The sequence below is a fragment of the Pan troglodytes genome, chromosome 17 (genome assembly GCF_028858775.2).
Source record: "Pan troglodytes isolate AG18354 chromosome 17, NHGRI_mPanTro3-v2.0_pri, whole genome shotgun sequence".
Taxonomy (NCBI): domain Eukaryota; kingdom Metazoa; phylum Chordata; class Mammalia; order Primates; family Hominidae; genus Pan; species Pan troglodytes.
The window spans coordinates 18,626,438-18,652,192 of record NC_072415.2 but is presented as its reverse complement, the minus strand read 5'-3'; the positions used below and the strand labels follow the sequence as shown (position 1 = coordinate 18,652,192).

At 49.7% G+C, this 25,755-nt stretch overlaps 1 protein-coding gene across 3 annotated transcripts; it reads left to right on the top strand.

Annotated features, from left to right (window-relative positions):
* The first annotated feature begins 400 nt into the window (after positions 1–400).
* CIDEA (cell death inducing DFFA like effector a) lies at positions 401–24,277 on the top strand. Of its 3 annotated transcripts, XM_054671741.2 has the most exons (6): positions 401–971; positions 9,266–9,410; positions 10,754–10,900; positions 15,313–15,423; positions 20,770–20,951; positions 23,809–24,277. In XM_054671741.2, exons 1-6 carry the CDS (start codon positions 934–936, stop codon positions 23,954–23,956), a joined length of 771 nt encoding a protein of 256 aa, XP_054527716.1. In that variant the 5' UTR covers positions 401–933; the 3' UTR covers positions 23,957–24,277. The 3 variants fall into 3 exon arrangements, with proteins under 3 accessions (XP_054527716.1, XP_523993.2, XP_063651587.1); XM_523993.8 differs by lacking the exon at positions 15,313–15,423 and having other exon boundaries at positions 413–971; XM_063795517.1 differs by lacking the exon at positions 15,313–15,423 and having other exon boundaries at positions 910–1,506.
* Positions 24,278–25,755: the final 1,478 nt, after the last annotated feature.

Genomic DNA, 25,755 nt, shown 5'->3' with positions numbered 1-25,755 from the left:
TAGCAAGCCTCCATCCCAGAAAGTTACACCTCTTACTGCCGGAGGTCCACCCCTCAACACTGAGCCCACCTCTTCAGTCCTGTAGTGAGGGGTTCTGGGAACCCCTTGTAACTGCCCGCCTTCCTCGGAGGTCTCAGAGGCCCTAATTGCGTCTTCCGATGGGAACAACCATGAGAGCAGGGTGTGGACGGAAGTCCCCCAGCCCCAGCGGGGTTCACTCTTTGCCTCCTCACTCTGCGAGGGTCCCTTACTACAGCTAAAAGGCAATTCATGCAGTCCAAAGGTTCCTTTCCCCTCCGGTTCTGCATGCCCTTCTCACTGTCCCCAAATGCTCATGACATGGCCTTGAGAGCAGCGCAGCGGGCAGGAAGCCCAGGCGCCTCGGAGAACCTGAAGGGCTGCAGGTCCCGGTGTCTGCGGCAGCTTCCGCATCCCTGCAGGGAACCAGCGGCTCGCTGAGCCTGGGGCTGGGCTCTGGGGGACTCCAGAGCTGGAGGCAAGTGGCGCTCACATCCGTCTCCTCACCTGCCCCACCCGTGGCCTGGGTTTAAAATCCACACACCCGTCTTTCCGCGGCCAAAGTGATGCTGCCAGGATTGGTGATGACCCCAACTGCCCCGACCCCCAGAAGTGCGAAACGAACAGGCTGGCAAGTGACCAAAAGAGACCCGCGGAGCATCTGGGCTTCCAAGGTCCTCGGTACCGCCCAAGGCAGCGAAGGACGCGCGGCTCCAGGCTGCGGGAGCCAGGGACGACCGGGGGCTCCCAGAGCGCGAAGTCGCGATCCTCGGCGGTGGAGAGCTCGTGCCAAAACGTCCTCCCCTGCGCCAGTCAGGCCTTCGCGGGGCTGGCAGGCGGGCGGGGGCGGGGCCGCCGCACTTTAAGAGGCTGTGCAGGCAGACAGGCCTCCAGGCCCGCTAGGGGATCCGCGCCATGGAGGCCGCCCGGGACTATGCAGGAGCCCTCATCAGGCGAGTGCCCCGCGTCCCCCTGATTGCCGTGCGCTTCCAATCGCCTTGCGTTCGGTGGCCTCATATTCCCCTGTGCGCCTCTCGTACCGTACCCCGCTCCCTTCATCCCCCTGCTCCCCGCATTCTCTTGCGCTCCGCGACCCCGCGCACACACCCATCCGCCCCACTGGTGCCCAAGCCGTCCAGCCGCGCCCGCGGGCAGAGCCCAATCCCGTCCCGCACCTCCTCACCCTTTTGCAGCTGGGCGCAGGTACCAGGTGTGGCTCTTGCGGGGTGCGCGGGCGTCTGCAAACCAGGTGACAGCTGGCGAGTGGCTGCATGCATCTCTGGCCGCTGCTGCAGTCGCGGGCGCAGAAGAGGGTCCGGTCCCAGGAACCCCGAGCAAGGCTTCCGCGGTGCGAGGGGACCGGGCTTCTGGGGGTCCTGGAAATCGCAACGGGAGCTGGGCGCGGGAGGGGCCCAGGCTTGGCCCCTCCTGGAAGCGCGGGCTCTGGTCTCCGAGGGGAGGCCCCGACCGTCCGGCGGAGCCCGCCAGGTTGGTGGTGCTGGGAGAAGCGCTCCTCCTGCCTCCGGGTCCAAGGGCGGAGACGCTGCCTGGGGAGCAGGGGGGACAAGGGGCGGGTGGACCCTGAGGAGTCTTCCCTGCGCTTCGCACCCGCTCGTGGTCGAACAGGCAGCATTGGCTATTTTCCTGCTTGGGTTAATATTCATATCCCAACAGACCCAAGCCAATTCTTGGTAAAATCCTAAGTCATTGCGTGGCAGCAACTGTAAAGTAAGGTCTAAGAGGGAGATCGTGTTTCTCTGAAGATCAAGTACCTGGAAAAGGATAGAGAACCACTTGCGGGCTTGAAGGTGCAGGCGTTCAGCGGCGCCGGGTCCCACTGTGTGTGCTACGTGTGGCGGGCAGAGACTACATGTGTGAAAGGGAGCGGTCCGGCTACAAAACGCAATCTATGAGCTTCCGATCCCGGGTTCTTAAATGGGAGCTGTTGTAGACACTGCAGGTTAGAAGCATCTTTCTCTTTAAAAATAAGCCCACAGTACAAGTCGGGGCGGTGGCAGGGGGACGCTGAGAAACACCTGCTTGGTGTATGGTCATTAACACGCTTAGGCCTAAAGGTCAGGGCCCTGTTTCTTTTGCGTTCTTCCAGAACCATCCACACCACAGTCCCACTTCCAGGAGGGGAGGTCTTGGCAGTTTGGAATGCGTCCTTCCAACCACTTTTCCAGTGAATTCACAACACACCCACTGTTCCTCCAGAGCATGGGGGAAGGAGGTGTGGGCTGACTAGCACTAACCAATCCTGGTTGGCCTCTGAGCAGGATTCAGGCTGAGCCTGTCCCTGCCTCTGACTATTATAACAGCTCACCAAAATCCAAAATGCATCTGTGTGGGGTCTCTGTGAGGTCGTGTGAAGTGGAAGTGACTTGCTTATGAGCTGTTGACAAATGAAACATTGGGAAACCTCAAGGTTTCCTAGGACACATTCCTTCCAGCTTGGCTCATCCCAGGAGTGAATGACTCTACCTGTTATGGACAAGCTGTTGCTGCAGTTCTTTGAAATCTACTTGCTCCCAGGCTGAACTACTGTCATTCTGTGAAATCTACCTGTTACCAAACTAAACTGGAAGAAAACAATCTGTAATTCTTGTTGAAGGGAAAACACCTTTTCTTCCCTGCCCCTCTCTAAAACCCTGTCCGGGCAAAAGAGCCAGAGGCCAGGTCCTAACACATTTGCTAATTGTGCTCTTGCTGGACTTCTGCTTCCTCTCAGGGTTCCTTAATTTAAACCAGGTCCAGGATGTCATAATTCTGTCTTTATTAGTAACTACATTTTTACCAAGGAAAGAACTTAATCAATGTGCACAATTTTTAAAAATCAGGTACTTGTAGTCAGTGGTGAAACCTTAACCCAGGCATTTGTTAGTCAGCTGGAATCATTAGGGGCCTTGGTCCTGAGGAAAGCAGCCTGAGGTCTCACAACAAAGCTCCAGACATCAAGGAGGTCCACATGCAGGTTGACTGTCACAGACAAAGTCTGCTCTGTTCCTGTGTTCTGCCAGTGATAACATTCCTGCCAAACGCTGAAGTTGTTATGAAGCTGGAACATGTTATAAGCTTCGTGTGAAATGGCTGCTTTCATAGCTATCTAGCACATTTTTCCTTTCCTTGAACAAGGAACTCTAGGTTTTGTGCTGCTATTTCAGTACAAATTTCACCAGTCTTCTTAGTGACATTGGTAAGGAATTAAGTATGCTACAAGTCAATCTCTCAGCTTTCTGCTTCTTGAATTTAAATTCTTATTTTAACAAAACTGCAAAGTGTTCAAAGACTTCATGGTCATGTATTGAACACTTGATAATGTCAAGCCTTTAGGTAGCTTGCGAAGAACTGAGCCATGAACCAGGCAGTCCTTGTCGGGGCGAGTTCATCTGGGGGGTAGGTGTGCTCCCACCTGCATATGTCACGTCCAAGAGCCCTAAGGGAGCCGGGCAGCAGGAAGTCTCGTCAAGGCAGCACTTGCTTCTCTGCTTCCTGCCACTGACCCCACCATCCTCTGACGCTGTCTCTACAGCTCAGGGACTCTTCTCCAGGCCTGTGGAGCACTTTCCCAGCCCTCCCTTCCTTCTCTGCGTGGCTGTGCTTGACCTCACACTTCCCTCCTTGGCATTCCCTGCTGCTCTTGGTGACAGTGCTCGGTTGGCTTCTGTCCAATTCCTGTGTACTGCTTCTTCCTCCCACGGTGGCTGCCTCCTTTTCTTCCTAATGATGAGATGCATAGTTCCCTCAGCCATCACTGCCCCCTGAATATTCCCGGGCACTACTTTACACAGCCTGTACTGCTGCCCCCTCACCCATGACACCAAAATATTTCACTTTGAGGAAGACCTTAATACTGGGCCCTTTTCCTCCATAGGTGGCATGTAAAGAAAGCTTTTTAGTTCTCTGTATGGCTCAGGTTTGTTTTACCGGAGAAGAGTTCAGGTCTACTGTCAGTCTGTGGCTTGTTGGTGTATTTCACACACTTTTGGAAGTTGGCGGCGCCCTGCCTCCCTCGGGGCAGAATACAAAACCTTCCCTTCCCACCTGTTCCTGAGAGACATGCCGTTTCACAGCATTCTATGAAGTCTGACTTTTCCTCTCTGGATTTCTGTGAAACAGCCTATTTCCTTAAACAAACTGTTTCCTTATATCTTCCCTGTTAGAGGGTTATTTCCCTTTCTGTTTCCTGTGGTTGTGTGCCCCCACTTTCACAGGAATTAGGAGCGGCAGTTCTCATGTGTGGTGTGTCTAAACGCAGGATCCTAGGGCCGCTCAGTGGCCCTGCTTTTAGGCACGGTGCTGATGGCCCGTGATAGAGATGACTCTACTCAGCGGGCTGGAGGTGACTTGGGTGGAAACGGTGGCTTGTTCATGTAGCAGCAGATTCGGTACCTGTAGGGTCCTGGTGTACATAGGCCTGGCGTGCAGAACATCTCATTTAACCCCTTTCTGTGTTACATATGAGACAGCCTTGATTTTACATAATTTGACCCAGAAATCACTCACCTCCTCCTTGACAAGAAGGTGGGGTGTAAATTTCCTGTCCTCTGTGCCCCCACCAGCCTTTCCTCCAGCAGTGACGCAGCTCTTGGTTTGGAAATGCTACAGGTGAGAACAATAGGTGTTTTTTCACTGACGATGGCAATCTTGAGGGCAGGTGAAGGCAGGGAGAACCAGAAATGGTTGCCAGCTCTTATCTTGTCAGACAGGTAAAGACCGCAGGAACCTGGAATTAATCATCTGGGCCAGGTCACTGGAGCACAGGTGCTTACGAAGGCGTGAGCATGTTCGTCCAATGAGGAGATGCAGGGCCAGGGCTGCGCCTTTGACCACTGGGGCTGGACCTAGCATTGGAAGACATGGACCATGTTCTCTCATTTCTCTGATTTTGGCCTAGCATCTTTCACTCAGTAAATAGATGGCGTGCTGACAGGCGCTGTGGGAAAGTAGGAGATGCACCGCCAGACTCCGTGAGACAGATGCTAGAGGCCTTGTGCAAGACTGTGGTGACTTCCTGCCTTGGGGGAGAAGAGAGGCTCTTTCTCGCTGCTGAGGCCGGGCCCTTCTCTCTTGTGGGAGCCGCGTCTTCTGGCCAGGTGCCGCACCGCTGGGTGGAAGCCGGAGCTGGATTCAGACCCTGGTCTAGCCTTTGCTGCCCTGACGATTCGCCTCCTGCTTTCCCCAGGCCTAGGTTTCACTGTAAGGTGGATCCCAAGGAGTGGTAAGGCAAGGCGCTAGCTCTCACACACGAGGGTTTGGCATCCAGTGGCACTTGGGCCTTTCTGTCACCCTCCTTGAGGGGACTTCAGCTAGTTTAAATTTCAGCTGCTATGATGAGGTGGAGGCGACGCCAGGGTTCTGAACGTGAAATGTAACACAGCCCGTCCTCACCGCCCTCTCCCCCCGGGTCACCAGGAGTGAGAGTGTGCCCGAATTTCCCGTGGTGTCAGCACAGCAGTGTTGTTTATGGCATTGTGTAACTGAGAACCCTGCGTCACTCTCTTAATCGAGGTGACAGTTCAGAAGCTGTGTGCCAGTCCTGGGGCCGCGTTGGTGCACAGCCCGGCCGGGCGAGGCTCTGACTGGCTTGGTGGGTCCCTGGCAAACGTGTGCGGGTCATTCTGACAGGTCCGGAACCCAACCCAGCACATTTCCCTCGGGCTTGCCTCATTGAAAACAAACTGTGTAGCAACTTTGTCTACCCAGAAGGGAAAGGCGTTGAGGGCATGAACTCGAAGCGCTGCTGTGCTTTCAGCCATAGAGCAGCTTTTCCGCACAGCCCTCTGGATAGATGTTTATTGCTTGAGATTTGAGGTTCAGAGGATGGATAACAAAACAACCTGCTCCCACAACCAAAAAAAAGTCTTGGCTTTGGACAGACCTGGAATCAGGTTTTATCTTTTTCCCTTATTGACTGGCCCACTTGGAGAAGCCACTCTGAGCCTCAGTTTTCTCATCCGTGAAGTGGGGCAATAGTTTCCTTGCAAGGTTGTGAGGATAATTTGTTAATATTAATTAATATTGAATTAATGGGCATGGTGGCGCACACCTGTAATCCCAGCACTTAGGGAGGCCAAGGTGGGCAGATCACGAGGTCAGGAGTTGGAGACAAGCCTGAACAACATGGTGAAAACCTTTTCTTTACTAAAAATACAAAAATTAGCCAGGCATGGTAGCGGGCACCTGTAACCCCAGCTACTCAGGAGGCTGAGGCAGGAGAATTGCTTGAACCCAAGAAGCAGAGGCTGTAGTGAGCCCAGATGGCATCACTGCACTCCAGCCTGGGCAACAGAGCGAGACTCTGTCTCCAAAAACAAACAAAAATTGAACTAACATTAACAAGAGCTGAAATTGCTAATACACTGCTGGCCATGGTGCTCAGATGCCAGCAGTTATGAGGCCCTGATGTCATCCTGGCCAAGGATACTCCAGACCAAATTCTTGCCAATGACCTTGGTCTGGTTCTAGAATGACACTTTGTTGGTGAGGCACCTGGAGAAGGCACAAACACTCACTATTATGGAAAGCCTGAAACTGGGATCAAGCTGGTAGCGTGAACTCAACAAGGCGATTTTTGAGAGCCAGCTTGTTACTCTACTCTCAGGTTTTTGGTCAGTTTTTTGTTTGTTTGTTTGTTTGTTTTAGAGACAGTGTCACTCTTTTGCCCAGGCTGGAGTGCACTGTGGCCCCAATCTAAGGCTCAAGCAATCCCCTTGCCTCAGCCTCCCAAGTAGCTAGGACTACAGGCATGCACCACCACGCCTAATTTTTTTTTTCAATTTATTTTTTGTAAAGATGAGGGTCTCACTATGTTGCCCAGATTGGTCTCTAACTCCTGGGCTCAAGTGACCCTCCTGCCTCAGCCTTCCAAAGTGCTGGGATTACAGGCATGAGCCATTGCACCCAGCCAACTATCGGTTTTTTATATTACAAACAATTTGGTAAGTCATTGAATTTTCACTTGGATCCATTTGCAGGCTTTAAGTTAGATAATATACTATCTAAAATGTATGTGCCTACAACTAAGCTAGGTATTACAGGAAATATAACAACGAAGTCTTTATCCATACAGAAAATAAAGCATGGATAGATGGCTGTGTGTCATAAAGTGCCAAATTGCAGGTGACAGGCATTGGCAATCCGTGCAGGTGTTCCCTAGTATTTTAGCATTCAGTGAGTTAATCCAGAAAAACTGCTCTAAGAGTCAAAAAGCAGTGATGTGCTCACTTTGTGTCTTTTTCAAGGTTGTCCTGAAACTACACCCTTTGTTTCATTCTCTTGAATGTCCGTGTACAAGCATTTGTCCAAATAGCCACTAATTTGAGCACCTGTGGTAGATGGGTGCTCTCCGGGGTGAGGGGAGTGTCCAGTCCTGCTCTGTGGGGGCATGGGGATTCAATGAGGTCACACAGATGCCACTATCACGGTGCCTGGCTCTAGGTAAGACCTGAACCCTTGCTGATTTCTGATTGTGTTATTTGCAATCATTTTGTTATGAATCTATTTCTGAATGTAAAAAAGTCGGCCAGGAGTGCTGGCTCACACCTGAAATCCTAGCACTTTGGGACGCTGAGGTGGGTGGATCACTTGAGGTCAGGAGTTTGAAACCAGCTTGGCCATCATGGTGAAACTCAGTCTCTACTAAATATACAAAAAATTAGCTGGCCATGGTGGTGCACGCCTGCAATCCCAGCTACTCAGGAGGCTGAGGCAGGAGAATTGCTTGAACCCAGGAGGCAGAAGAATCGCTTGAACCACTCCAGTCTGGGCAACAGAGCGAGACTCCATCTCAAAACAAACAAACAAACAAAAGTCTGCGGTCCTGGGTGAAAACTCTACATGTGGCTCTACTGGCCCCCCTTCTAGTGACAGCAGCAGGGCACCTGTGTCTCCCCTCTTGGAGTTATTTTTACAAAATTTCATGCCTTCATGCTTTTTGGTTTAAAAGCATGCAATCATGTGTTGAAGGCAGTTTCCATTTTCTTTTCTTTTTTCTTTTTCTTTCAGTTGGAGTCTCACTATGTCATCCAGGCTGGAGTACAGTGGTGCAACCTTGGCTTACTGCAGCCTTGACCTTCTAGGTTCATCCGGGCTCAAGCAATCCTCTCATCTCCACTTCCTGAGTAGATGAGAGTATAGCTGCACCACCACACCCAGCTAATTTTTTTTTATTTTTATTTTTTTGTAAAGACAGTGTCTCACTATGTTGCCCAGGCTGGTCTCGAACTCCTGGGTTCAAGCTATCTTCTTGCCTCAGCCTCCCAAAATACTGGAATTACAGGCATGAGAGCCACCATGCCCAGCAGGTTTTCCATTTCTTAAATTGCTATCAAAAGCTTCATCTGGGAGGCTGAGGCAGGAGGGAGGACTGCTTGAACCCAGGAGTTCAAGACCAGCCTGGGCAACAAAGTCAGGCCCTGTCTCTACAAAAATACAAAACTCAGACAAACATGGTGGCTTGCACCTATAGTCCCAGCTACTCAGGAGGCTGAGGCAGGAGGATCGCTTGAGCCCAGGAGGTCAAGGCTGCAGTAAGTTGAGATCACACCACTGCAATCCAGCCTGGGCAACAAAGCAAGACCCTGTATCTAAAAGGAGGAAAAAAAAGTAAATTTTTGAATTAATTCTTTGATAAATGTGGACTTAATCCAAAGTGTCCTGTGATGTAAGCCCTGAAGGTCTTTTCTTTCTTGTGATTCCAGCCACAGTTCTAAGGGTGGTTCTGCTGTTCTTGGTTCCTCCTAAGTTGATTTCAGAAACTTCATTGATTGCTATAGTGACCAATATTGCACTTTTGAATTGATTTCTGGCTTACCCTTATTGTGTAAACATGTAGCTATGTGCACGTGTCTGAGTGCACTGAGTCTCTAACTCTGCATAACTACTTCATGGCCACTAGAAATCATTCTTTTGGATTTTTTAAATCTCCCACCCATATTTGCAGAATATAATTCTTATTTCTTGTTTGAGTTGAATTCCCTAACCATTCCTTCTCAAAGAGTTTCAGCAAGGACTTTGGATGTTCTAGTAAAATAGGAATAAAGATGGATGTGTTTTTTGGCTTGATGTGTTACTTGTTTCTTCTTTGGAATTATGTGTACACTTGTATACATAATTTTTAGTAATCCCAACAACTGAATTTCTTTCTTTTAGATGCAAATATTAAAAATGCATTATTTTTATGTACTTTCACACTTCTTCTGACAGACTCTTTTTAAAAAGTTTTACTTTTCACCTCCATTTTCAGGCCCCTGACATTTATGGGATCACAGACTAAGCGAGTCCTGCTCACCCCGCTCATACATCCAGCTCGCCCTTTCCGGGTCTCCAACCATGACAGGAGCAGCCGGCGTGGGGTGATGGCAAGCAGCCTGCAGGAGCTCATCAGCAAGGTGCCCCACATCCCGCACCTCTCCCCCAGTCCACAGGGGTGCCCTGCACTCTCACAGGGCCATGGTCTTGGGCTCTAAGCCAGGGCCAGCACAGAAAGGTCAAGAAAAGCAGCATCTCACTTGGGGGAGACGGGGAGAGAAATTGGGGATCACTGCTGGTGGTTATGGAGTTTCTTTTTCTTTTTCTGTTTTTGAGACAGGGTCTTGCCATGTTGCCCAGGCTGGCCTCAAACTCCTGGGCTTAAGTGATCCTCCCACCTCAACCTCCCAAGTGCATGCCAGTTTCTTTCTTGGGTGATGAAAGTGCTGTAAAATTGATTGTGGTGATGGTGGTCCAACTCTGTGAGCATACCAAAAACCACTGCACCGTATACTTTAAATGAGTGGATCATATGATATATGATATGTGAATTATACATCAGTAAAGCTGTTTTTAAAAGAGGAGGAAAAGAAAGAAGGAGAAACAGCAAGTTAAACTCATCAGACCCTCTCTTGGCCTCAGAGACTCTGAGAGTAAAGGTTAGGTATAAATGATCAAGGGGAACATTACATCTCTGTACCATAAAACATTGAGGTACAGAGACAAAAACCTTAAAACAGTCACTAATGGAGAATGTTGCTTTGTTTCTTTGACAAGGGAGGATGCAGGGATGGAGCCAACTTTGGAAGTCTGGGTTTGGTTGTAAAGGCCAGGATCTAGAACAGTGTCCTAGACCACCAAATAAGGAAGAATCCCAGCCTCTCAGAGAAGCATAACTCAGACTCAGGCACCCATGGAAACAAGAAACAAGCATCCAACATGCAGTCTCTGAAGCAAGAGAGACACTCAGCTACGCACACGAGGCTGCGGCTCTTACAGCAGCAAACATGCAAGAGCTTTCTTTTTATTCATCTAAATAAATAGGTAATCTTAGAAATTACAAATATTATTTAATGTAATCATTACCTCATGTATCTTAAGAAGACAGATCCATCAAAAATCTTAACTTCCCGGCCGCATGCAATGGCATGTACTTGTAGCCCCAGCTACTCCGGAGGCTGTGGCAGGAAGATTGCTTGAGCCAGGAGTTTGAGGCTGTGATGCACTATGATTGTGTCTGTGAATAGCCACTGCACTCCAGCCTGGGCAGCATAGTGGGTCCCCATCTTAAAAAGAACATTCTTCACTTCCCTGTTTCCAAGCAAAGACTGAGTCATAGACACAAGTCAAGGTTACCTTTACCATTAAAATTTTATCAGAATCAGCCCAACACTTTTGAAAACTGTAACTTAATAAATGTCATTGGCTGGTCACATGGAAATACCTGGCTTCCCTCCATTTCTCTGATGTGTTGCACACCTAGACTCTGGATGCCCTCGTCATCGCCACCGGACTGGTCACTCTGGTGCTGGAGGAAGATGGCACCGTGGTGGACACAGAAGAGTTCTTTCAGACCTTGGGAGACAACACGCATTTCATGATCTTGGAAAAAGGACAGAAGTGGATGCCGGTAAGCAAAAACACTGTCACCCAAGCAGCTACTGGGTAGACTTTTTACCTACAAAAGTGTGTGCCCTACTTGGGTGTTGACTTGTTCACTTTCTTTTTTTTTTTTTTTTTTTTTCTTTTTTTGAGACGGAGTCTCGCTCTGTCACCCAGGCTGGAGTGCAGTGGCGCGATCTCGGCTCACTGCAAGCTCCGCCTCCCGAGTTCACGCCATTCTCCTGCCTCAGCCTCCCGAGTAGCTGGGACTACAGGCACGTGCCACCACGCCTGGCTAACTTTTTGTATTTTTAGTAGAGACGGAGTTTCACCGTGTTAGCCAGGATGGTCTCGATCTCCTGACCTCGTGATCCGCCCGCCTCTGCCTCCCAAAGTGCTGGGATTACAGGCGTGAGCCACCGCGCCCGGCCAACTTCTCCACTTTCTAAATATGCACTTTGTATTCACCTAACAACTGGATCCACTGCCCTCAAAGGGATTCTTACAAGTGTTTCTAGGAAACTTAGTCTCTCTGTGAACTGAGGCTATTTGATATAAAGCAAATAATTCCAAGGAACAGGCTTTGGCCAGTGAGTAGCTACAGATCCTGTAAATGCACAGAATTGACTTGGCAACTCTTCACCATCTCTGTTCTTAGAAGGCTGGAGAAGTAAACACCATCAAGGAAGTTAGGGAGAGGGGTGTGTGTGCATGTGTGTGCATGTGTGAATATGGAGATTTAGAAAAGTAAAGAGACAGAATGAAGCCTTCGGTCTCTGGGAAAACTATAGATGATATAGCTCAAAAAACCTTCTCAGTATAAAATGCCTAAAAATGTAAAGCACAATATCAAAATATCTTTTCACATAATAAACTGATCTCCAAGAAAGAGAAATCCTCAGTGGTTAAAATGTTGAGGCCAGCATCCAGAGAGGAGCATGAACACTGAAGCTGGCAGTTCCCCAGGCATCTCCTCTGGGGTTTCCCCACCTGTGAGCACCCACGGACCTCAGGGACAGATGCTGGGAGGACAGGAGACAGCCTCCGGCTGACACAAAGTCAGGGGGTGAGATGTGAGGGTCTGCGTAAAGCAGGGAATCTTAGAGCTCTCTCCTGGGAATTTGGGCCACAAGCTGCCCTCATGAGGGTTTAGGCATTGCTGAGTCCCAAACCCCTAAGCTGAGAGTTCGGTTTTCAGAGATCTGGGGGAGTAGCATCAATGGAGGGGTTTGCTCTTTGGATTCTCTTTACTCCAGCCCCGTTTCCAGGATTGATAGTGCCCCAGGTAACTAGCAGGAGCTCAGGCAGTTCCGCTTGGGATGAACATCCATCCTGGCCTCAAAGAGTTTTCATTCGTAACGTTCTCACAATGCAAGTTCACAATCAAAACACAGAACGTAAGGACTCAGGCACCACATTCATGAGAGTAAGCAGAAGCAATCAAGTCAGGCCTGCCAGGACCGCAGATGTTGGAATCATCAGACACACAGTATAAAATTAGTGTACTAAAAATGCTCACCCATGGCTAAATTTGACTGACTAAATAAATTAATTAATTAAATGCTCAAAGAAACATTAAAAATAATCTAAAGTAAGAATAGCTAGGAATTGAAGACCAGCCTAGGCAACAGCAAAACCCCAATCTCCACCAAAAAAAATTTTTTAAGGCTTAGCTGGGCAAGATGCTACACACCTGAAGTCCTAGCTACTCAGGAGGCTGAGGCAGGAGGATCACTTGAGCCCAGCACTTGGATGCTGCAATGAACTATGATCACACCTCCGCACTCCAGCCTGAGTGACAGAGCAAGACCCTATATCAAAAAAAACAAAAAATAAGAAAAGGCCAGCCTGAGCAACATGGCAAAACCCCATCTCTACCAAAAAATACAAAAATTAGCCTGGTGTAGTGGTGCATACCTCTAGTCCCAGCTACTTGGGAGGCTGAGGCGGGAGAACCACTTGCGCCTGGGAGGTCAAGGCTGCAGAGAGTCATGATTGCACCATTGCACTCCAGCCCCAGGGACAGAGGGAGACCCTGTCTCAAAAAATAAAAATACGTTAAAAAGGAACAAGAGCTAATAACAACTGACTATACAGATTTGAAATAATCAAATAGAATTTTTGGAAATGAAAAATATAACAACTAAAATCAAGTAAATGGAGACTCAGGTTAGACAGAGCTGAAGGTAATGATAAAAGATCTGAAAGATGTTGCCTGTGATGTAACACAAAGCAGTAGAGGTGGGGAACACGAAGGATGTTAGAGACCAGACTGAAATCTAATCTCTCTCTCTTTGGCATCCTCACGTAGGGAAGGATTTTTTTAAAACAAGATACAATGCACAAGTCTTTTTTTTTTTTTTTTTTTTTTTTTTTGAGACAGAGTCTCACTCTGTTGCCCAGGCTTGAGTGCAGTGGTGTGATCTCGGCTCACTGCAACTTCTGCCTCCCGAGTTCAGGTGATTCTTCTGCCTCAGCCTCCCGAGTAGCTGGGACTATAGGCATGTGCCACCACGCCTGGCTAATTTTTGTATTTTCAGTAGAGATGGGGTTTCACCATATTGGACAGGCTGGTCTCGAACTCCTGACCTTGTGATCCACCTGCCTCCGCCTCCCAGAGTGCTGGGATTACAGGTGTGAGCCAGCGCACCCGGCCGACTTTTTTATTTTTAAGATATAGGGCAACACACTCCTCTACTACCGCCAACAGCTACTTAATGCAGCAATTTGCTTCATCTCAGAGAGTGAGGCACAGACTATGACCCAGCAGCTGCTTTCCTGGGCATGAACCTGAGACTCCAACACCACCACGTCAGCAGGTGTGTGTTACAGCGTCCATGGCAGCAATGCCCTAAGTGGTGAGAACAAACACTGGAAACAAATCATGTACCCTTGCAGCACACACGTGTGCCCAGCACATAGAAGTACTTCTAAGTAAATACACACGAAGAAACTGTAATGTGGTCCCTGAACAGAATGCTCTTCAGCTGTGAAAATGTGTGAAGTTCAGCTACAGGCATCCATGTGGATACACATCAGCTATGCTGAGCAAAAGATCACAGGATAATACAGTAAACAACGCATCCTCAAACTTTATCTCAGGACCTCTTTACTCTCCTAAAAATTAATGAGGACCCCAAACAGCCTTTGGCATGATCTCGGCTCACTGCAACCTCTGCCTCCCTGGCTCAAGTGTTTCTTGTGCCTCAGCCTCCCAAGTAGCTGGGATCACAGGCAAGCCACTACCACGCCCGGCTAATTTTTATATTTTAAGTAGAGACAGGGTTTCACCATGTTTTCCAGGCTGGTCTTGAACTTCTGACCTCAAGTGATCCACCTGCCTCGGCCTCCCAAAGTGCTGGGATTACAGGCATGAGCCACCACACCCGGCTTGTATCAATAAATTCTATAGACATGTGCCAATCAGAGGTTCTGAGCTGCAGAGACTTTGTCCCTTGGGGGACATTTGTTAATGTCTGAAGACATGTTAGGCTGTTGCATCTAGTGTGTAGAGACCAGAGATGCTGCCAAACATCCTGCAATTCACAGGACAACCCCGACAGCAAAGACTTATCCAGCCTCCAATGTCGGTAGTGTCAAGGTCGAGAAACTATGAGCTATAGATAGATATAGATATTCCCAATAGTCAAAATTGTTTTTTGTTTGTTTGCTTGTTTTTTGAGATGGAGTCTCGCTCTGTCGCCCAGGCTGGAGTGCAGTGGCGCGATCTCGGCTCACTGCAACCTATGCCTCCTGGCTTCAAGGGATCCTCCTGCCTCAGCCTCCTGAGTAGCTGGGATTACAAGTCCCTGCCACCATGCCCGGCCTTTTTTTTTTTTTTTTTTTCATTTTTAGTAGAGACGGGGTTTTGTCATATTGGCCAGGCTGGTCTCGAACTCCTGACCTCAGGTGATCCACCTGCCTTGGCCTCCCAAAGTGCTAGGATTACAGGCATGAGCCACCGCCCCCAGTGGTTTTTTTTTTTTTTTTTTTAATTTGTTTGCTTTTTGTTTGGAGACAGTCTTGCTCTGTCGCCCACTCTGGAGTGCAGTGGCACGATCTCAGCTCACTGCTACCTCGACCTCCTGGGCTCCCCCACCTCAGCCTCCCAAGTAGCTGGGACTACAGGCATGTGCCACCATGCCTGGCTGATTTTTGTATCTTCTTGTAGAGACAGGGTTTTGCCATGCTGGCCAGGCTGGCTTCAAACTCCTGGTTTCAAGCTCCTGAGCTCCAGCGATCCACCACCTCTGCCTCCCACAGTGCGGGATTACAGGCGTGAGCCACCGCGCCCAGCCAATATTCAAAATTTAAATTGTTTGGAAGTTACTGATTAGCATATTTTTGAAAGAAATTAAAATTCAGAAATTTTAAAATATGTATTAATTCATTAAAAGTAATAACCCAATACAGATTAACTTAACTCACTTTTTTTTTTAGATGGAGTCTCTCTCTGTCGCCCAGGCTGGAGTGCAGTGGCGTGATCTCGGCTCACTGCAACCTCCACCTCCTGGGTTCAAGCGATTCTCCTGCCTCAGCCTGGGATTACAGGTGCCCAGCGGATCCTGGAAACGGGGCTGGAGTAAAGAGAATCCAAAGAGCAAACCCCTCCATTGATGCTACTCCCCCAGATCTCTGAAAACCGAACTCTCAGCTTAGGGGTTTGGGACTCAGCAATGCCTAAACCCTCATGAGGGCAGCTTGTGGCCCAAGTAGCTGGGATTACAGGTGCCTGCCACCACGCCCAGCTAATTTTTGTATTTTTAGTGGGGTTTCACTATGTTGGCCAGGCTGGTCTTAAACTTCTGACCTTGTGATCTGCCTGCCTCAGCTTCCCAAAGTGCTGGAGTTGTAGGCACGAGCCACCACGACCAGCCACCAGGTTAATTTAACTCATATTTTTATGAAAAGTGACTATTTTCCAAAACAAAAAGATGGAGGAACGGCATTTTTTACATTTTTGTAAATTTCTTTAATGTCTAGCTTAATAGAAGATTCTTATATCTGCTTCTTTATATTCAGTCTGTTGTAACATATTGTTTTGATGGAAGTATGAAGAAAATCCATCCTGACACAGATATGCAGCTGGGAAAGGAGGAGGATTTTAATAGCCTATTCAGATAACTGAGGATATTCTTTTTTTTATATTATGCCAGAACTCACCAAGTCATGGTTTCAGAATAGTGAGTTGAGGTGTTTTCAGAAAGGTCAGATGCAGCGTGTAATCTGAAGGTATACCAGTGAAGTTGGCCTCCTCTGTTACAGTGAATCCATCGGTCTGTCTTCCATTTTGAATGGACGTTTTTCCTGGGGATGATTTTGTAACAGCAGGCGTTGGTCATTGAGAAAAACTGATTCACTGAGTTATGCAGGTTTTCCAAATGTGCTGTGGAAACAGCACTTCTTGTGAGAACAAAGAAGGCAAACTGCATCTTACTGTTTATTATGGCCTTTCTTTCTTTTTTTCTTTTTTTTCGAGGCAGGGTCTTGCTCTGTCACCCAGGCTGGAGTGCAGTGGCGTTATCTTGGTTCACTGCAGCCTTCACCTCCTGGGCTCAAGGGATCCTGCCACCTCCTCCTCCCAAGTAATTGGGACTACCGGTGCATGCTACCACACCCAGCTAAATGCTTGTATTTTTTTAGAGATGGGATTTCGCCATGTTGCCCAGGCTAATCTTGAACTCCTGGGCTCAAGTGATCCACCTGCCTCAGCCTCCCAAAATGTTGGGATTACGGGCATAAGCCACCGTGCTTGGCCTAGTTTTGACCTCTCAGTCCCTTAATAGGGCCTCAGGATTCCTGGATGTCTCCAGATTACACTTTGATAAACTCCACATCAAATCATTTACAGATAATTCAAAAATATGCAAAATTAACAATATAATGTTTGAGATACACATGCGCTAAAAATAGAGAAAAGTAAGGGGAAAACGCATGGCATAAAAACCTCTTGAGAGGAGGGGAGATGTGGGAGGTGGATGGGGTCTCTGATGGCAGTGTGTAGGTTTCATTTTACGTCTTTCTGTTCCTTACTTCTACATATATTATACATATACATATATATTATATATATAACCTCACAATTTTCCTGACTGGGAAAGAAACCACAGACCAATTATAAAAGCATAATATTTAGAATAAAATGTAATCTTTAATGCAGATGAGGGCTGGGTGCAGTGGCTCACACCTGTAATCCCAGAATTTTGGGAGGCCGAGGTGGGTGGATCACAAGGTCAGGAGTTCAAGACCAGCCTGGCCCACGGGGTGAAACCCCATCTTTACTAAAAATACAAAAATTAGACGAGCATGCTGGTGGGCACCTGTAATCCCAGCTACTTGGGAGGTTGAGGCAGATAATTGTTCGAACCCGGGAGTTGGAGGTGCAGTGAGCTGAGATAGCACCAATGCACTCCAGCCTGGGCGACAGAGCAAGACTCCGTCTCACAAAAAAAAAAAAAAAAAAAAAGCAGGTGGGGAGATGTCTGTAGATGAGACTATTAATTGTGGGGTGAATTAGACAAATCATTTAAAGCAAATATTGGTCTGCATGGCTTTTTGCTTGAGAAAAGTGTAACAGCAAAAATAATGCCCCCGCAGACCACAGACACCTCTGTTTGTTTTCTTTTCTTTTTCTTTTTCTTTTTTTTTTTTTTGAGACAGAGTTTTGCTTTTGTCGCCCAGGATGGAGTGCAATGGCGCGATCTGGGCTCACTGCAACCTCCACCTCCAGGGTTCAAGTAATTCTCCTGCCTCAGCCTCCCGAGTAGCTGGGATTACAGGCGCCCACCACCACGCCCGGCTAATTTTTGTATTATTAGTAGAGACGGGGTTTCGCCATGTTGGCCAGGCTGGTCTCAAACTCCTGACCTCAGGTGATCCACCCACCTCGGCCTCCCACAGTGCTAGGATTACAGGTGTGAGCCCAGGCGGCCAGACAGACGCCCCTGTCTTAATCCTCAGCCGTGGCAGATGGGATTAAGTGAAGGCTACTGGGGCGGGGTTGGGGTGGGGTTTGTCCTGGATCATCTGGGTAGAGGCCGAAGTCTTCACAAGGGTCCTTATGAGAGGGAGGCAGGTGAGCATGAAGGCCAGAGGCAGAGGAGGAGGAGGGATGTGGGATACCCACCAAGGCAGGCGCCCAAGAAGCCGGGAAAAGCGAGGGGCCGGGCCTGCCCCGCGGCCCCCACGGCGGCCCTGCGCCCTGGCTTTGACTCTGACCTCGGCAGTGGGACAGCATTGGTGTGTGGGTCTCATGCCACTGAGGTCATTTGTTACAGCAGCAGTAGGAGATGGGAAAGGCGGGTTTGTTTTTCTAAAGGAGACACTCAGCTAACAGGGAGGAGTTGGTGGTGGGCGCTGGGAACCTGGTTGCGGGGCAGGGTGGTGGGGGCGGTCGATGCCACGGGTGTAGATGCCACCGTCGGCCACGCGCTCCAGGGGGCTCGCGGCCCCCGTTTCGGCTGCCCAACCACCTCCCTGGATCCCAGCCACCTGTAGGCCTTTCTGGGCAAAACCAGTTTAGACTGAGACCAGAACGCTGGAGCAGGAAGCCGCCAGCAGGTGTCTCGCTCCCCGGTCCCAGCGCCCTCAGGAAGAGCGCGGCCCCGCAGCCCCCGCCCGGCGAGGCCCCAGCGGATCCGCGGCGGGAGGGCGTCATAATTTTAACCAAGACTGAAGACATTTAGGGAGAGTAAAATTAAAACTTTCAAAAGTCAGAAAGGGATGTGAGGCTCGGAAAAAGAGGCGCGGGATGGGAGGAGAAGCCCTCTCAGATGCCAGGATCTGAGCTTTCCAAACACGTTTCCCGGCTGAGGGCTCGCTGGCGCCCCCAAGAGGCCGCTGAGAGAAAACGGCCTCAGCCTCAGCTTTGAGAGAGTGTGTGTGTGTGTGTGTGTGTGTGTGTGCGCGCGTGCTTTGAGTGTGTGTGTGTGCGCGCTTTGAGTGTGTGTGTGTGCTTTGAGTGTGTGTGGGGGGTTGGGGGGGTTGTTGTTGTTGTTGTTTGGTTGGGTTTTTTTGTTCGTTTGTTTTGAGATGGAGCCTCACTCTGTCGCCCAGGCTGGAGTGCAGTGGCGCGATCTCGGCTCACTGCAACCTCTACCTCCCAGGTTCAAGTGCTTCTCCTGCCTCAGCCTTCTGAGTAGCTGGGATTACAGACGTGCACCACCATGCCCGGCTAATTTTTGTATTTTTAGTAGAGACGGGGTTTCGCCATGTTGGCCAGGCTGATCTCAAACTCCTGACCTCAGGTCATCCGCTCGTCTCGGCCTCCCAAAGTGCTGGGATTACAGGTGTGCACCACCATGCCCGGCTAATTTTTGTATTTTTAGTAGAGACCGGGTTTCGCCATGTTGACCAGGCTAGTCTCAAACTCCTGACCTCAGGTCACCTGCTCCTCTTGGCCTCCCAAAGTGCTGGGATTACAGGTGTGAGCCACTGTGCCCGGCCTCAGCTTTGATTTTTAAAGTAATAAGAGGGAGCTACAACCGCTTAGAAAAGGATGATGAAGTCAACCTCACCAGAGATTCCACCTCACAAAATTTTATTTTCATTTTCCTTCTTTTTTTTTTTTTTTTTGATAAGGTCTTTCTCTGTCATCCAGTCTGGAGGGCAGTAGCACAATCATAGCTCACTGCAGCCTCAACCTCCTGCCCTGTTCAAGGGGTGCTCCTGCCCCAGCCTCCAAAAGTGCTGAGACTACAGGCATGAGCCACTGTGCCTGGCCACAAAATCTTTCCTGAAAGACAAATTCAAGTCAAAGACAAATGCCTGATATTTGTACCTTGGGGCAGCTTTGCTCTCTTATATTTTTAAAGTGTCACAGGAGGGAGAGCTTTTAGATGACAGATTCCTAATCCATACATACCCCAGATCTATTCAAACAAATTCTGTATGATCCGAATTAGAGGCTACAACTGGAACCACAGGTGGGTTTGTCTGTATGGTGGGACAGGGGAATAAAGAAGGCTGGCCACAGCGAGGAGGGTTTGGGTAATTTTAGGGGTATTTACATTTTAAGTTCCCATTCATGAGGTCACTGTCATTAGTGAATTTACCATTCACAGCTTCAGCGGCTCCCAACCTCGAAGGCTCACAAGACCTAGTAACCCTGTGTAGACCCGAATCCTGAGTGCTGCAAGATCTGTATGTGGCACAAGCCACTCAGACCGAACAGCTCCTGGCCTGTCATTTGTACTGGGGGCGGCTTTGCTCTCATATTTTTAAACCATTTTGTGGGGGAAATTCTGTTCCGGTGCTGTTTATAAACCTGGGATGTGTAGAGGTCACTGACTTCCTCTTCCCACCCAAGGGGGTCTCCTCCCACCCAGGGGTTCTGCTGCATGGCTTTGGGCTTCCCCATGGAGTCCACTCTCAACCCCGGAGGGTTATTAAAACACAGAGGTGCTCTGGGAAGGTGCCCACTCCGCCCTCACTTCAGCCATATGATTCTGGTACTTTCCACCCAGTAGCCCCCATAAAATTGAACCAATGCTGCCTGCTTCTCCATTACCATAACTGTGTTATGGTGATGAGATGAGATTCTTTTGTCACCAGGTAACCATGGTGGCCTCCAGGGCGAGTGGGTCCCCACCACTCATCAGGGCACAACTATCCACTGAGCAACGGGGTCCTAAAATCCAGGCCCTGACGCCACACCAGACTCACCCTGAGTCCGGAACTGAAGGTAGATCAGGGACAGACACCTCGTGGCTAATTGGACACAGTCGTAGTGTGTGCAAATGGGTCCTGCTGAAAGCATCTCTCTATCGATTAGCCACGGAGCTGCTCACAGACCTTAAACAGACACATAGGAGAATCTGAAGCTGGCATAAGAGCAGAGTGATGACGTGGGAGGGTTAGGAAGGCTCCTGAAGCCTGCCCCTCCCCTCATTGTCACAGGGCAGCCAGCACGTCCCCACTTGCTCGCCACCGAAGAGGTCGGGAATAGCGAGAGTCACCTTCGACTTGTACAGGCTGAACCCCAAGGACTTCATCGGCTGCCTTAACGTGAAGGCCACCATGTATGAGATGTACTCCGTGTCCTACGACATCCGGTGCACGGGACTCAAGGGCCTGCTGAGGTAACACACTCCAGGGGTCACCTCCGGGGGTCTGCAGACTGCACAGGGTGTGGCACAGGCAGCAGTCCCCACCCTGTTCCTCTGGGCTCCCAGGCCGGCTAGCACTGTTAGGGGCAGTTGGAGTAATGTTGTCTGGAGGTCAACTCTTATCCCACAGGCTCATCTCACACAACAGAAAATCTCAAGCCAAAACAGATTTATTTCTTCCAAAGACCACTAACTATTCATTAGAAACAAAAGCTAAATAATAAATATAAAGAGGAACCACATTCATTTTAAGAACTAGAGCACTTAATTCTAGGTGATGATGACTAAAACCGGAGCCATGGAGGTTGTGGCCGGGTTTGTACAGAGCGGTCACCTAGACCCTGGTGAATCACACGCTTTTACATGTATCCCCTGTACTCCTGATAACTTCAGCCTCACCAGTAATGTGGCATGGGCATGTGTCCTCTCCACATAATGCCAGGGCACCGTCATCCCAAAGACGAAGGCCAGGCTGGTTGCACAGCATCCCAGGAAACAGAACTTTTAGAAGACAGACTCCTGATCCAACCATACCCCAGACCCATTCAAACAAATTCCATGTGATCAAAAGGAGCTTTCCTAGGTGTTCCTGCCCCATAACTGGGTGCCACCCCTGCCATTGAGCCTGGGACTGAGAGAGACACCAGCAGTCCCTGCTCTAAGGAATCAGCTGTGTGACCTTTCACAGACTCCTTAACTTCTCTGAGCCTTGCTTTTATCATCTTTAAATGAGAAGGTTGGTCAGGCGTGGTGGCTCACACCTATAATCCCAGCACTTTGGGAGGCCGAGGTCAGCAGATCACTTGAGGCCAAGAGTTCGAGACCAGCCTGGCCAACATGGCGAAACTCCATCTCTACTAAATATACAAAAATTAGCCGGGCGTGGTGGTGGATGCCTGTAATCCCAGCCACTCAGGAGGCTGAGGCAGGAGAATTGCTTAACCCCAGGAGGCGGAGGTTGCAGTGAGCTGAGATCCGCCACTGTGAGCCATAACCACACCACTGCACTCCAGACTGGGTGACAGAGCAAGACTGTGTCTCAAAAATAAATAAATAAACAAACAAACAAAAAATAAATAAAATGAGAAGGTTGCTTCCAAGCTCTTTACGATTGCCAGGGCTCTAACTACACCTACTTCTACCCCAGTAAATTTACCGTTGATCCTTAAAGAACTAACCTCTGTGGAGGGAGTGGATGGGAGAGTGGCTGATTGCAGTAGAAAGGTCTTCAAGTCGAAAAGTTTTGCAGCTGCTGCCATTCCAGTGCCCCCTGCACGTCCCTGTGGGCAGGGCCGCCCATTTCTCTTTGAGGGTGTTGTTTCCGTCCCCCGTGGCCTTGACAACTGCTCTGATCTGTGCTGAGCACAGCAAAGGGGAAATACCCTCCTCTCAGAGGTCTCCCGGCCTCACCTGAGGTGGGCCAGGGTGTGTGGCTTCTCTGTGGCCTCAGTTTCCCATTCAGAGCCATCAGTGACTGACTCTAAACTACAGTCACTGTCATAGTGTTGGAGTCTTGACTCCCAGGAGAGCTTCCTTTTTTTTTTATCTTTTCCTTTTTGCCGGGATAGGAGAGAATAGCTTTACACTTGGATTTTAAAAGTTAGTCAGGAGAGTTACAACAACTGAAAAAGGTAAGATGAAGAAAGCTAACCTCACCCAAAATTCCACCTCAGCGAAATCTTTTTTCTTTTTCTTTTCTTTTTTTTTTTTTTTTTGAGACGGAATCTCACTCTGTTGCCCAGGCTGGAGGGCAGGGGCACGATCTCAGCTCACTGCAACCTCCTCCTTTCAAGTTCAAGCCATTCCCGTGGCTCAGCCTCCCGAGTAGCTGAGATTACAGGCATGCACCACCACACCCAGCTAACTTTTGTATTTTTAGTAGAGACGGGGTTTCACCATGTTGGCCAGGCTGGTCTCAATCTCCTGGCCTCAGGTGATCCACCCACCTCGGTCTCCAAAAGTGCTGGGATTACAGGCATGAACCACATTCCAGGCCCTTTTTCTTTTTTTTTTAAGAAAGAGGGTCTCACACTGTCCCCCAGGCTGGAGTGCAGTAGCACAATCATAGTTCACTGCAGCTTCCAACTCTTGGACTCAAGCGATCCTCCCACCTCAGCCTCTGAAAGTGCTGGGATTATAGGCATGAGCCACCACACCTGGCCACAAAGTCTTTCTTGAAAGACAAGTTCAGCCTTCTTGTTACTAATTTGTATTCTCTGATAAATCCGATGACACCACAAGCAGCCATGGAACTCACGACAGCCCCCACACTGGAGGCACCGCCTGCTAGGGACCCTGTTGTGGGTGCTGGGGGCAGTGGGCCCTCCTGATGAGACAGCTGCCCAGGCTTGGCTATCGCATCCCCATGGGCTCAGTCACTGCTGAATGTCCTGCTACTACCTTAGGAAGGGAAGGGATTTCAGTAGCAGGGCCCCTAGAACAGCCCAGCAGCCGAAGCCCAGGACACAGCACACCTGTGCGGGTGCGGCCATCTGCTCCACACAGAGCTTGCCAGCCACTCAACAAGCAGGCCACACTTCAGGTGGCTCATGGGAGCCGTGCTTCTTGGGGTGGTCTTGGGCCAGCAGCAAGGGGGTCCTCAGGGAGCTCACAGAGACCTGCTCCTGGCCAGACCCACTGCCACGGCAGCTGCATCTGTGCCAGCCCTGGGACACGTGCACCCTGAGAGTGCTCAGACAGCCATGCTCTAAATGTCAGCCTGGCCTCCTCCGAGTGCCTTTTGGTGGGGGGAGTGAAGTATTCCCATCCCGTCTGTTTCTCACTGGCCCAAAATCCCAAGCTAAAGCCTCCCCATCTCCCTCTGCCACAGGAGTCTGCTGCGGTTCCTGTCCTACTCCGCCCAGGTGACGGGACAGTTTCTCATCTATCTGGGCACGTACATGCTCCGGGTGCTGGATGACAAGGAAGAGCGGCCATCCCTCCGGTCACAAGCCAAGGGCCGGTTCACGTGTGGATAGGGATGCAGGCTGTCGCCGGCTCTTGAGCCAAACACTGAGTTTCGTTTGGCTCAATGACGAATGTTGAAGATGCTTTTATGTTCTGAGCCACATGCACTTGTAGGCCGCTGGTCACGCTGCTTAGGAGCGGTGCCCAGAAAAGGAAAGGGCTTGGTTGTACATGAAGTGGGGGCAGTGGGCAGTGTGCCCTGGGGGGAGGCATAGAGGGCCCCGGGGATCATGGGAAGCGACCACGCAGCAGGCGTGCCCAGGAGCGTGTGCGTGTGTCAGAGCCATTTGGTCCATCATCTGCAATAAACCCATCGCAAGAATGACCTTCAAGATGTGTGACACTTCCTGAGTCTCCTTTATCTCTCAGAAGAGCAAAAAGCAAACAAAACAAAACAAACAAAACTATCAGAACAGCAAAAAAAAAAAAAAAAAAAAAACTTTATGTAGAAGCAAAACTCATCCAGGAATATTCTGCTAACAGATATAATCTCTCATAAGTCTTTATTAGTGCCACAAAAATAACAAGCTGCAAAATGTTATTGTATGTTTTTTTCAAACATGGATTTTTAACAGGCTCAAAGGGGCCCTCACACTGAGGGACTCAAATTGTGGAGGTCTTCAAGGACTTTTTTACTTTTTCACTTGTGAAAGTGAAAGGACTTTACTTTTTCAGCCTCTTTTTTTTTTTCTTTTTTCTTTTGAGACAGGGTCTAGCTCTGTCACCCAGGCTGGAGTACAGCGGCCTGATCTCGGCTCACTGCCGCCTCGACCTCCCTGGGCTCAAGCCATCCTCCCACCTCAGCCTCCTGAGTAGCTGAGATTACAAGTGCACACCACCACGCCTAGTTTTTTTTATTTTTGTAGAGATGGGGTCTTGCTATGTTGCTCAGACTGGTCTCAAAATCCTAGACTCAAGCAATCCTCCTACCTGGGCCTCCCAAAGTTCTGAGATTACAAACGTGAGCCACCACACCCGGCCCAGCCTTTTTCTTAAAAACCAAAAAACAACTGCTGCACCCTCAGCTGCAGATGCTGCCTGCAGCCAGGTGGGGCACCGCGTTGCCAAGGTGGAGCTGTGCCTCATGCTGGCTCAGCTGCGAAGAACCTCCTGTCCGTGGCTGGGATCTCTAGCTGCAGGCACAGCTGGACGAAGGCAATCAGACAACTTTGTAAGAATCTGTCTCCCACTCTCTTAGATCTGATTCCCTGCAGGGAGGGGGGACCCCCTCAAGTGGAAGCAAGTGCAGACCTCAGGCCCTGCAGCAGGAAGCTCTGGGCTACACCTTGTCCCCTCATTGGATGTCCTGGGTTACACCTCATGCTGCAGACACAGCAGCTGGTGGCTCTGCCAGGCTGGGCCACACACTGAGTCCTGGAGCCACCCCAAAGAGAAATAGGGTGCTGTTCCTAGAATCAGGGGAAACAGATGCTAGAAGAAAAATATTTCCTGATTAAGAAATGATGCTTTGGAGGCCTTTTCCTTCCCTAGCCACCAACTCTGGCCACAGAAAGACACCACAGTGTGTCCCGGAACCCTAGAGGAAGAAAAACTCTCCCCTCCCCTACACCCTTCCCGGGGCTCCCAGCTGCTGCTCAGCCGTTCCCAGCAGGGACGGTCCTCCCTTCACAGACAGTTTGCAGTCCCCTTTGAGAGGCCCCGTGACCGGCGCTGAGTCCTGGGCTCTCACTGTGTCTGAGCCAGCTATTGGAGAAGCTGGGCCAGGCCCCACAGCAAGACAGACAAAAGGAAAGGAGGTGGCGTTCCTCAAAGCACAGGCTCTTCTTTCACACTGCGAAAAAAACAGGCA

Bases quoted from the DNA above. Each gene is read 5' to 3' on its own strand.
- CIDEA (XM_054671741.2), top strand. From the start codon at position 934: ATGGAGGCCGCCCGGGACTATGCAGGAGCCCTCATCAG. The intron at 972-9,265 runs GCGAGTGCCCCG...CTCCATTTTCAG, and splicing joins TATGCAGGAGCCCTCATCAG to GCCCCTGACATTTATGGGAT. The intron at 20,952-23,808 runs GTAACACACTCC...CCTCTGCCACAG, and splicing joins GGACTCAAGGGCCTGCTGAG to GAGTCTGCTGCGGTTCCTGT.